At 36.4% G+C, this 12,664-nt stretch overlaps 1 protein-coding gene across 1 annotated transcript; it reads right to left on the bottom strand.

Moving 5' to 3' along the window:
* Positions 1–8,524: 8,524 nt before the first annotated feature.
* On the bottom strand, positions 8,525–10,780 carry LOC108337286 (rust resistance kinase Lr10). The gene is made up of 2 exons (XM_017573778.2): positions 9,906–10,780; positions 8,525–9,727 (listed from the first exon to the last, which is right to left on the bottom strand). The coding sequence occupies exons 1-2, from the start codon at positions 10,651–10,653 to the stop codon at positions 8,637–8,639; spliced, it is 1,839 nt and encodes a 612-aa protein (XP_017429267.2). The 5' UTR covers positions 10,654–10,780; the 3' UTR covers positions 8,525–8,636.
* Between the last annotated feature and the right edge of the window lie 1,884 nt (positions 10,781–12,664).

The following is a 12,664-nucleotide window of genomic DNA, read 5'->3' as shown; positions in this document are numbered from 1 at the left end:
ATCAAGTGATCACTTTAGAAGAAGTCATCACCTCCATCCAAACCAAGGAGTTTCCGAAACTTCAAGATTCCAAGAATATGGGAGAAGTATGTTTTGGACTTGCAGCCTCGAGAGTAAAGGGGAAGAAGGGAGAAGGAAAATCAAGCAAGGCAAAGCAAGAGGCCAAGAAGCAGGTTCGATACTTTAGACGCCATAAGATAGGCCACATTAAGAAGCATTGTCCTGAGAAAGGTGTCCATGACTCTCGGGTGAAAGAAATTGTTGATGTTGTAGAGACTTTGGGTGCTAGGAATCTGTTGGAGTTTTGGTTGCTTCATCCGATGATTCACAAAAAAGTTGGGTTATGGATTTTGGACGCACATACCATATGTGTCCAATCAAACATTACTTCGAGAATCTTGTTTTGAAGAAGTGTGGAATAGTACTCCTTGGGAACGATAAAGCCTGAAAAGTGCAAGGCATTTGGGTGATTAAACTTAGAATGTTCAATAATCATGAGATGTTGCTGCAAGGAATGAGGTATGTTCCAGAACTGGAAAAGAATCTGATTTCCATAAGTGCTTTTGACCTTATGGGATATTCAACAAAGGTTTAGAATGGGTTGATGAAGGTGGCCATAGGAGCTTCTGTAATTGCCAAAGATAGTCACATTAATGGCTTGTACATATTGGATGGATCCACGGTTATATCTCATGTAGCTATTGCAAGCCAATCCATGGAAGACAAGACAAAATCATGGCATTTGAGGTTGAGCCATATAAGTGAGAAGGGGCTACTCGAATTGGAGAAACAACAAGTGTTGATGGGTGATAAACTTCATAAATTGGAGTTTTGTGACCTGTGTGTTTTGGGCAAAGCTCATAGAGTGAAATTTGGAGTAAGCTAGCACACTTACTCAAAACCTTTTGAGTACTTTCATGCAAATTTATGGGGCCCATCCAGGACTCAAACTCATGGAGGAGGATCCTATTTCTTGAGTATTATTGATGATAGCTCAAGAAGGGCATGGGTTTATATCTTGAGAAACAAAATAGAAACATTTCATAAGTTTAAAGATTGTCATACTCAAACTGAAATTCAACATGGATCCAAGTTAAAGGTATTAAGGACTGATAATGGTCTTGAATTCTTCTCTGATATTTTTAATAACTATTATGCCAAACATGGCATTAAGAGACATAAAATTGTGGTTGCAACCCCGCAACAAATTAGTCTTGCTGAAAGAATGAATAGAACCATTCTTGAAAAGGTTAGGTGTGTGATCTTGAGTGTTAGATTACCCAAGGTATTATAGGGTGAAGTTGTTAACACAACAATATATTTGATAAATAGGAGTCCATCTTTTGCAATAGAGAATAAAACACAAGTGAAAGTCTGGAGTGGTAAACCTGCAAACTACTCAAAGCTAAGGGTGTTTAAAGCTTTGACTTTTGCTCTTGTAAAGAAAGACAAGCTGGAAGCTAGAGCTGAGAAATGTGCGTTTCTCGGGTATGAAAAAGGAGTTAAAGGATACAAATTGTGGAGGATGGATCCATAACCATCCAAACTCATAATTAGCAGAGATTTGATTTTTGATGAAGCAACAAGGATGTGGATGAATACTTTAAATCAGGAACCTGAGAAGGAGAAAACACAATTTGAGATGGAGACTCTTATTGATAAAGCTCAACAAGATCTTGATAATGACCCAGAAAGTTCATCAAATGACATTGAGCACCCAGTTTCGAATCCAAGGGATTTAAATCAAGCCACCAATGACTATCAACTTGTCCATGATAGGGAGAGAATAATCTCCAAACCAACGAGAAGGTTTGGTCAAGTTGATTTAATATGCTATGCTTTGCATACAACTGAAGAGATAAATGAATAAGATGAACCAAGAAACTTCAAAGAGGCACTTGAGAGTGAAGAAAGAAAATTTTGGTTGTGTGCCATGGAAGAAGAACTTGGAGCACTCAGAAAGAATAACACATGGAGACTTGTAAAGCTACCTAAAGGCCAGAAGGTAATTGGATGCAAATGATCTTCAAGAAAAAGAGTGGGATTTTGGGGGTTCAAAAGGCTCGATTCAAGTCAAGATTGGTGGCAAAAGGGTTTAACCAAGTCGAAGGTGTGGACAACAATGAGATTTTTACACTTGTGGTAAACACTGCCTAGTGAGAATTTTAATGTCAATTGTAAACCAGTTTGATTTATATATGGAGAAGTTGGACATTAAGACTACTTCCCTACATGGAGATTTGGAGGAAACAATCTATATGAGCCAACCGGAAGGATTTACACTCGATGATAGGGTATGCACCCTGCAAAAATCCTTGCATGGCTTAAAACAGAGTCCCAAGCAGTGGTACAAGAAAATTGATGATTTCTTAATGAAGTTGAATTTCAAGAGATGTAGCAATGATAATTGTATATACATACTCGAAAAAGGATATTGGTTGTACTTATTGTTGTATGTAAATGATATTTTAGTGACAATCAAAAAGACAAAGGATGATTAATGATATAAAACTTAACCTAAATTCCAAATTCGCGATGAAGGATCTTCAAGCCCAGTTCCTTGCTTATCGCATCGAAGGACATCTCTCCAGTATTGTGCTCTGTTGTTCTTTTCATTATCTCTTGTGTTTTGCTAAATGGGCCTATCAGTTTGCTAAATCGATTTTGTTGCCCAATGTGGGTGATAGTAAATTTACCTGCTTACGCTGGAGTTAATTGGTGTTGTAGTCATGCTTGTGGCACATCAAAGCTTATTTCATCATTTTAAATATACTTTTGTCCCCGCCATAGCCTATGGTGTGGCCAGTGGTTATGTAGAATCCATATTTTATTGTCAAGTCTTTGGGTGTAGATGAATAGAGTTTTTTCAGTGGGAGAATTTCATGCTATATTGGGGAGATGGTTGTTAATGAACAAATTGCTCCTTTTATCTCTCACATGACTCTCTCCGTATCTCTTTGATTGAATGACATCAATTTTCAGAGGTTTATTAGCCTATCTTATTGGGTATCAAAGCTAAAGCGTAGGTACAATTTAATTCAATCAGTTCTCAATTGATGATTGCATCTTAATATCTTATTTTGTGTGTGTGTGTGTATTTCTTTTGAAATTTTCCATTTTTCTACAGGCAAAAAATATGGTCATTCCTTATATGCCTATGTTGGTTCCACCAGTCAACTGGACAGGGTATGACAACTATTACATTTATTTGGTATCTTGCTCCCTTTCTGTATTTCAATCTTATAGTTGGGTATGATTTCAAAGCCTTTTCTTTAAACTAATGCTATGAATTGGGGCTAGAAGGTGGTCCTAACTCCAAACAAGGTAAAAAAGATATGAAGATGATGATCAGCCTATGATACTCTTTAATATACTATCCTTTGGTTCATTCAGTTGTTAGTGGATTGGCTCTTAGCTTCTATGTGGTAATGCTTGGGCTATGATTGTCATTTGTTTAAGGGGTTTATTATTTCTTATTGGCCATGGGGTTGGGCTACCCTGTTTTATTCATGTTTTTTCATTTCTTTTGTTGTGATTTTTTATTTTTTTTCTTGTTTTTGAGGGTACTTTATGCTTATTGCAAGTCTGTAGTGTACTTTGTTCTACTCAATTACACTATTAACCCAATAAATTGCCATTTACAATCAGTTTCCAAATGTGAATCAACATTTTCCTTATACACGGTCAAACACATGAATCAATGTTTACAATAAGTAAATCACTACCATTTTTTTTTCTTTTAGCTGAATGTCTGAGTTAAGTGCTGACTTCTCCATTTTCTCTTTGTTGTGGACTCTCACCTTGATCTTAGGGCATGCTCCTAGTGAACTCCTAAGACCTAAAATCGAGCAGGTGAGGTAGATTTCTTGGTCTTAGGGCATGCTCCTAATAAATCCCTAAGACCTAAAACCGAGCGGGATGGATAGATCTCTTTCGGGAATTCTCACCAATAGAGCATATGTTGTTTAAAGCATACAACAAGTCAAGCGTGAAATCAAGTATAAAGCATACATAGACGAAAGACATGCACGATAGACATGTTTTCATTCAAAATAAATGTTCATATACAAAGCAGAGGTAGAAAAGCGATAAAATTCTAAACAAATCCTAAGTTCAAGCATCAGCCCCGTCGGTCTCTTCGATCACTTCAACGTGAGTCGGAGCATCAGGGACGACAAGAGGTGAGGGTGGAGGAACATGGAATGGAACTAGTTTTCCATCCACCACTATCATGCTCACGTCGAGACGAGGGTCTTCTATCGAAACTTGAAAGAGGACGTTACACTGGGCGAGTGCCTTATCAAAACCAAGCACATGCTCAGTCATTACTTCATCGTCCAAGAATTTGTTGTCCGCCTCTAACTTCAATATCCTGGCCCGAAGCAAATCCCGATCGGTCAGGAGGCTATCCCTCTCGGTCACCAACTCTTGGTATTTGATAGTTGAGTTTTGAAGCTCAAGTTTCAGATCACCGGTAGACTGTTGCATCCGACATTGAGCAGAGCGGGCCTCAGCCAGTATAGTGTTGGCTTTCTTCTTGTCCTCGTCCGTTATCCTTTCTGTTCCGACAAGACGAAGTGTCAATTCTTGATTGGCCTTTACAGCTGCATCAAACTTCTCTTGAAGAGATTGAAGTTCGAAAGAAGCAGCGGCCTTCTTCTGAGTTGCATAAGCCCAACACATCGTGGACCGAGCGGATAACTCCATGGCCATATTAGAGGCTTCCTCCTCGGTCATCCCTTTGATTAGATCTTTTTCTTCAGAAAAAAAGATCAAAATGGATGCGCCTTGACACCCAGGAGTTGGCACTCAGGGGCCCAGCGAGCGGAGGACCATCGGGTAGAGCCCTCTTACTACGCTTCTTCTTGGGTACCAATTCCGACTGTTGAACCTTGTCGGCAAGAGGACGAATGGACTTGGCCGACTGGACTTCAACAGCGGGCGGAGGAAGTGGTGCTTGTCACGCCGATCGGACCGGAGGTGATTTCGGGGGGATAGCAGCAACAGGGGGGCACGAGAGGAACTCCCTTCCACTGATTTCCTCGTGCTTCCCCCACTCTGAGCAAACAGGCGAGCGAAAATACTGATGTTCGTTGGATCCATAGTGGACAAGTAATCTGCACATCAAAAATAAATTTAGATAAGTTCCAAATGGTTGCTCAATAAAAGATGGTCAAAAGAAACTTACCGAACACGTTAGAAGGAAGATTTTTGTTGTTAAGGAAATCGATTAGCACGCGAGAAGAGGCCTTAGGGGGCAGCTGACTCAATTGACTTACTAAGTCCAACTCCTCGGGTGTCATCCGTGTTTTGGGCCAGGAAATAACCTTTTTGGGGTTGTTGGTCCAGTAAAAAGGAAACTTAGCCCGCCGTCCGGGAAACGGAAGTTCAAGTACCCAGCTTCCAGAGGAACGACCTTAGAAAAGTTCCCTTTAAAGTCCTTGTAGGAACTGTTAAAAAGAGACAACAAGTGTCTATTCGCGATCGTCCAGAAGGAAACCCAAGGTTTGGACGGATGAGGTTGTACATGAAAAAAGTGAAGAAAGGCCCCGAGAGTGGGGTATAGGGCTAAACCAGTGCAGATGGCAGTAAATGCCTGCATAAACGCCCAGCCGTTCTGATGTAGCTGAGTAGGAGCCACATTAAGCTCCCTCAAAACACCCATTTGGAAATCCGAAAAGGGAAGGAGAACATTCAAGTCCTTGAACATAGTGGCGTAGACGTAAAAGAAGTATGTGGGGTAATTTCCTTGACCGTGGCATACCCGCTCGGTCGGTTGACAAAGAACAAGTTTAAAACAACTAGCGTCCTCGGATTCCGTGAGACCCTATAAATAACAAATGATTAGGAAGGTAAAAGCTCGGATTCCTAATTTTCACTAGGCTTGCAGAGATCAATCCTGACTTGAGCGTTGGAGTGTTTTCTGCAGGTCACTCTCATTTTGACACTAATAAAGGAGGAGTCGGAGGGAGAGACAGGAACACGAATGACCGATCGGTGTGGACGAAACATTACCGAGCGAAGATATCTGGAGTTTTTCTCGACGTCATTCCAACATAAACAAAAAGTTGAGTCCGACAAAAAATAATAAAAGTAAAATAAAATATGAGGTTTTTCTTAAAATTGTGATGAAAGTTACGTGAAGAGAAAATTGCTGAAGGGACTCATCATTACTCGTAATAAGTGGGTCGTCAACGACATAGTTTTAGATAGGCTTAATACCCTCTTTGGTCCCCAGATATGGTGAGTTGTGTCAATTAAGTTCCTTCTTTTAAAAAAGTGTCAATTGTATCCCCATTTGGTAAAATTTGCCTCAATCAAGTCCCTTCCGTTAAATACTTACAAACGGTGTTAAATTTTTTTCTCTCTCTTCTACTTTTCTATGCAAAGCTGATTGTCAGTACTTTTTTCTGTGCACATCTGAATAAAGTGATACAATTACTTTTTCTTTATCATTTAGCATCTAAATATTCTCATTAGTAAAAAAGTTACTTTTTCTTCATCATTTTCCTTATTCTCACTTCTCCCACTCTCAATCTCTCTGCAAGTTATGATAATTTATTTCGGCGACAGCTCCTCCTTGGACCCCATGTTTTCCAGCACCAGTCTACAGTCACTCCTCTCTCTCAACCCTTCCCTTTTCGCAGATGGCTTCCCCACCTTGGCTTCCCTAACCGACGACCCAACCCTAAGCCCGCAAACCGCAGAGCCTCCAAAAATCCTTGTCCCCAAAATCGAACCCTCTCAACCTTTCAAATTCTTCCCCAATACCATCCCACCCCCTTTCTCCGCCTCCCACAGTTCCACTCCCCGGAGCAGCCCCAGCCGAAACGACAGTGTTTGGAGTACCCGGTGATCCCACAGAGCAACCTGGCTCGGCAACCTGTTAGTGGTGGCTCGCGATGTTTGCTTGAGGATTAAGAATAAGATATGTCCCACAACAACCCATTTTAGAAATATGAAACAGAGTGGTGGTGGCAGGTTGCTTGGTTCCAACAAAGACAGGAACATGAGAAGTTACTAGTGAAAGAGTAGAGTGTGGCAAAAGAGAAAGAGAAAGTGGAAGGATTGCTCCATTAGATATGTTGCAATATTGTAGTGAGAAGTAGCAGTAGTTGAAGATGGAGAGAACGAGAGAAGAAACAGAAAATGATGAAATGAAGAGCGAAGATTTGCAGAGGTCAATGGAAAGACATTTATTGAAAATTAATGATAAGTTTAATTTATAATAATTTTTATATATGTTTATTAAGTAAAAAGTTAATGATAATATAATTATTTTTGAGAGTTCTCTCCTCTGTATGTTTTTTAAATAAATTTATAATTCTCTGTAGTTATTTTAATTATATATTAACGTGTTAATTTTTTATTTAATAAGTTTATGCATGTAAAATTATTAAAAATTGAATCTGTTTAGTTATATTAATAATTAATAGAATTAAAATTACAATCTTAAAAGTGTAAATGATGAAGAAAAAGTAACTTTTTTACTAATGAGAATATTCAGATGCTAAATGATAAAGAAAAAGTAATTGTATCACTTTATTCAGATGTGCACAGAAAAAAGTACTGACAATCAGCTTTGCACAGAAAAGTAGAAGAGAGAAAAAAAAAATTTAACACCGTTTGTAAGTATTTAACGGAAGGGACTTGATTGAGGCAAATTTTACCAAATCGGGATACAATTGACACTTTTTTAAAAGAAGGAACTTAATTGACATAAAAGAAGGAACTTAATTGACACAACTTACTGGGGACCAAAAGGGTATTAAGCCTTTTAGATATTATATATGCGTAATTTATACTGTAAAAAATATTTATCAAATAAAGGTTAATTAACAATTAGGATATTTGTATATCATTCTCGAAGTTTGTAATGTTGATGGGTGTGGCTAGTGAAGTTTGTTTTGTTGTGTCTCTCGTCAGAAACTTCATTTTTAGTTCAAATTTTTCAAGTACTATTCCGTTCCAATTACATACTTAGTTCTGTGTATTTATTTTCTTTCATTAAGTACTTAAATCTTTCTCAAACTGTTCTTTATTTTTTTTATATACAAAAACATGTTTTGCATCACTATGAATGTTGTTTCCAATTAAGTTGGCATATTAACACTCACCAATCATATTCCAAAAGGCTAAATCTATTCCTAAAATACCTCCTGAAAACAAAAGGATAAAGAATTTCACCAAAGAAAATCAAATATGGTACATTAACTAATTATCAACTATAAGAAGTTTTAAAATCCATAAAACCATTTATCCACTTGAATTTATTCCATCTACTTAATCTTCCAAGCGACCTTAAAGTTGGAATGAAAAGCTTGAACCACAATAGGTGAGTAGCATTCCAACCATAATGAATTACATCATTCAAACGGGAAAGTTAAATACGGATCATTGTTGTGAGAGCGTCAACAACATTAAAAATATTAAAAGCACCAACAAAGTCACTAGTTGAATCTCTAAAAGTACCAACACTAATGGAAAGATCATGGCAACCCCTAGTAAAGTTACAAACGAGCTCTGGAGTTCAATTTTACTAATTTTGTTATATAACTTGTTTGCTTCAATGTCTCATAAACTTTCATCTGATATAAATTTTGTACAAATTGAAAGATTATATTTTCCGGTGTAAATCATTCTTCAATCACTTCCAAATGCAAAGGTCGTCTTGTCGAAATGGGTCCCTTAACTGTAGTGGAAGTTGCCGAGTGAAATGGATTAGGAGGCACGGCAATCTGGTTTTCCTCTTGAGTTTCTAGCATGTGTATCACAGATTTTATGGATGGACGGTTCCCTGGCTGCCACTGAATGCACCAAAGCCCAATAATTGCCAGTTTCTTTGCAATCTTAAAATCATCTTCATCCTCAACATGGATATGCACATCTCCATCAACCAGGTTATGGATCCAATCAGGGTACAGAACATGGAAATCTTCTGGAGAAGACATGTCCACATTCTTCCTCCCACCAACCATTTCTAACAACAACATTCCATAACTGTAAATATCAGACTTGTAAGATACGTTTCCAAAGTTTCTAGAGAAGACTTCAGGTGCAATGTATCCCAAGGTTCCCCTTGCAGCTGTCATGGACACCAAACTGGGATTCTTGGAACACAATTTGGCCAAGCCAAAATCAGATATTTTTGGAGTGAAGTTGTCATCAAGTAACACGTTGTGAGGATTGATGTCAAAGTGAATAATGGGATGATTGCAACCTTGATGAAGATACTCAATCCCTTTAGCTATACCAAGAGCAATGTGTTGAAGCTTCTCCCAGCCAAGGAAATGGTCCTTGTCTTCTGGAGGAAAAATGAAGCTTTGTAAAGAACCGTTTGGAAAGAAATTGTAGACAAGAGCACGATGGAGTCCTTCTGCACAGAAGCCAAGCAAGCGCACCACGTTGATGTGATGGATTTTGCCCATAATTCCCACTTCATTGATGAACTCATTCCCTTCTCCCTCTGTATTGTTGAGGATCTTCACAGCCACGGGTATCTCACTGGAAAGTTTTCCTCTGAACACAGCCCCATGAGCTCCTTCTCCTAACATTTCCCTAAAGCCATTGGTGATTCTTTTAAGGTCAGCGTAGGTGAATCTTGCAGGCTTTTCTGCCCTGTAGTCCTCTAAAAACTTGTCCACTCTTGCTTGATCTTCTTGTTTTTCCCTAAAATAGACAATGCTCTTAAAGACAGCAGTGACCACCAGCCCCAAAAAGATCGAACCTACAATAGCGGTTGGAGACTTCATTAAGAAAATAAAAAAATAAAGATTTATTTCTTTGTTTTAGTCTGTTTTTTTTCAAATCTTTGTAAGGCCATTCACTTGTTGGCATTCAAATTTCTAGGAAATAGGAACAAAACAATATTAAAAAAGCGAAAGTGTAAGAGTCTCTGATATGACCTGTAGTAGCAAAAATAAGAGATTTAGAAACGTGAATTCTTTTTCGTGTGCATTCAAAGCATTCGATGTCTCCTTCTGTGTCGTTGTTGGTCTTCCATTTACATCTCTTGCCTTTAGCTTCGCACTCGGAACAATTTGGTTTGAACCATTTCCAATACAAGGGAGACCTGTAGGTGGAACCGATTGGCGAAAGGATGTCGAACATCTTGGTACAGGATGTTAGATCTAATTCGAGGACACTGTCTAAAGAATCAGAAATGAAAATTGGACAGGAGACCAAATCTTGGGAATATGAGATACCAACAGAGTCATCCCTGTAGCGGAGGTGTCGATGGCCAGCTGAAGTACAATTGAAGAAGCTCAAGTGACGATGTACTGATTCAAATTGGTAACTCTGAAAAAAATTGATTATTTGCGTAAACTTGTTGAAAAAGCAGTATTCCGGGTCAGTTAAGGAAATTTCCTTTTCTTCGTAGTATATGTTTTTGACTTGGAGTTTGGTCGTTGGAAGCATAAGCATGGTCTCATTTTTTTCAGTACAAGAAAGACAAAGACGGGGATAACTGCATGGCTCCTTCATCTCCTTTACGAGTTGGAAGGGAAATCTGATAAGGGGTTGGTTCGGCCCGCAAGACAAATTTTCCTCATCGCACTCGTTGTGAGCGCTGCCACTTCTGATAAGAATAAGCATTAACGATAGCTTCATCAATACAGAATCACGTTGGAGGAGTAACACACTTGCCATCATGTTTTCTTCGCTGTTATTTTTAACAAACCAAGCTGAGTGCCTCTTTTAGTTTATGCTAACACTTCTAACTAGTATCATAATCAGTTGCAGAAACCACATAGAAAAGAGAAAAACGACTTATGATTCTCACGAGTCAAAGTCTGCGTTTCTAAACAATCTTTTTTAAGGAAAAATGTATTCCTTAATTAGGTGCGTGTCATAAATATAATAGCATATATTTAACTTATGAGTTAGTACAATTTGACTCTAACAAAAAAAATTATATGATAGCTTTTGAAAAAATAGGCCTTACATCTCTTCCCCCGCCAGTAACCTCAAACCCTCTTAAATTTGCCTTTAAATATCAACATTCAAAACTAATTTTGATTCTACATAACTATCATATTACCTACTATACATTTCTCATGGTTAAATATTGTTATAATCTCTTAATTTAAATTTGATTTTTTATGTTTGTTGTCTAAATTAAAATTGTTTTCCCCTTTGAAATTTCTTTTCTCTCATAACTTCACTATAATAAAGCACCTATATGAAATAAAATAAACCCAGCAGGTTGTTGGATCCTAATGGCGAAGTGATGTGGAACATCTTGATAAAGGATGTTAGATACGATTTTATGATAACACTTTTAATTTATATTTTTTACTTTAACAACCAGTTGCAGAAACCATATGCATAAGATAAAAAAGACTTATGCTTGAGTCAAAGTCCGCGTAAGTCCATTAATTAGGTGGGTGTCATAAATATATTAGCATACATTTAATTCTATCAATATCAAGTTGGGTGCATATTAAGTTCCAGGAATTGACTCACCCAAACAATAATTCAGTGCGAGTCACACTCATACAAATTCTTCAAAATTCACAGCCACATAAGTCCTTGTGTGATGGAAGTTTGGGTATAATAATTAGTTAAATTCTTCTTATAAAAATATTATATACACACCTAAATTTTTTATATTTATTTAATATTATTTTTACTTATTTTTATTTTTTCTTTCTTAAAAAATATAAAATTTATATTTTTATGACTACTTTATCTTTTATATAAGTTAAATGAATGTGTCATAGTTAAATTACTCTTTCTCTTATTCACGCTGTCCTATCTTCTACGCGTAATAACCCACAAAAGTCAAGCCAAAGGTTAATCAATAATAGTACATCTTCTACGCGTAATAACACAAGCCAAAGGCTAGTACATGTCACAATAACAAAAGTTTGTTCCAAGAAATACGTAAGTTTGCTCCACGAAATTTATTTTATATATATATATATATATATATATATATATATATATATATATTAAACATAGTTATTTAAATTAGATAATTTTTTTAATTACAATTCAAATCAAATTACTCAACAAAATATTAATATAAATATTTTTAATTTTTTAAAAGAAAAATTTAAATGAGTTGCTATAAATTAATTCAAGTAGCTTGTATTTTATAACTGATTTAATTTTATTCATATTATATATTATATTTTAATTTTTTTATTCTTATACTCTTTTGTTTATCATTACCTATTTTCAATTTTAGAGAAATAAAAATCCCTCTCCTCCCCCCTTTATCACATTACGAGCATCTATTCGCGGTTGATTAAATATCTCTATTAAGATATTAAATATTTATTTTAATTATTACATTACTTTTATTATTTATTTGGGATACCTTTTTTATTTGTTATGTAGTTCAAATTAAAAACAAAATATTCAACATTAACCAATGGTTTATTACGAAAACGTAAAAATTTTACATAATAAAAATTATAAAAAAGAAACTTAATGTAAAAGTAAATAAATATAAAATTGGTTAATTAATTAGGTTAAATAAAATTACTTGTCCAAATAAAAAAATATATTTAATTTTTAAAAAATAGGTAAAAGTACTAAACTTTTGCTTAAAAAACTTATTTTTTAAAATTTAAAATTATAATTACATAAAATATATTTAGAGAGAGATGAGTATTTCTTCTCCCTATGGATACACACATTCTGAGCATCTCTTCAT

The sequence above is a fragment of the Vigna angularis genome, chromosome 7, assembly GCF_016808095.1.
Source record: "Vigna angularis cultivar LongXiaoDou No.4 chromosome 7, ASM1680809v1, whole genome shotgun sequence".
Taxonomy (NCBI): Eukaryota; Viridiplantae; Streptophyta; class Magnoliopsida; order Fabales; family Fabaceae; genus Vigna; species Vigna angularis.
The sequence above is the reverse complement of the archived record's forward strand: the minus strand, read 5'-3'. Positions and strand labels throughout refer to the sequence as shown.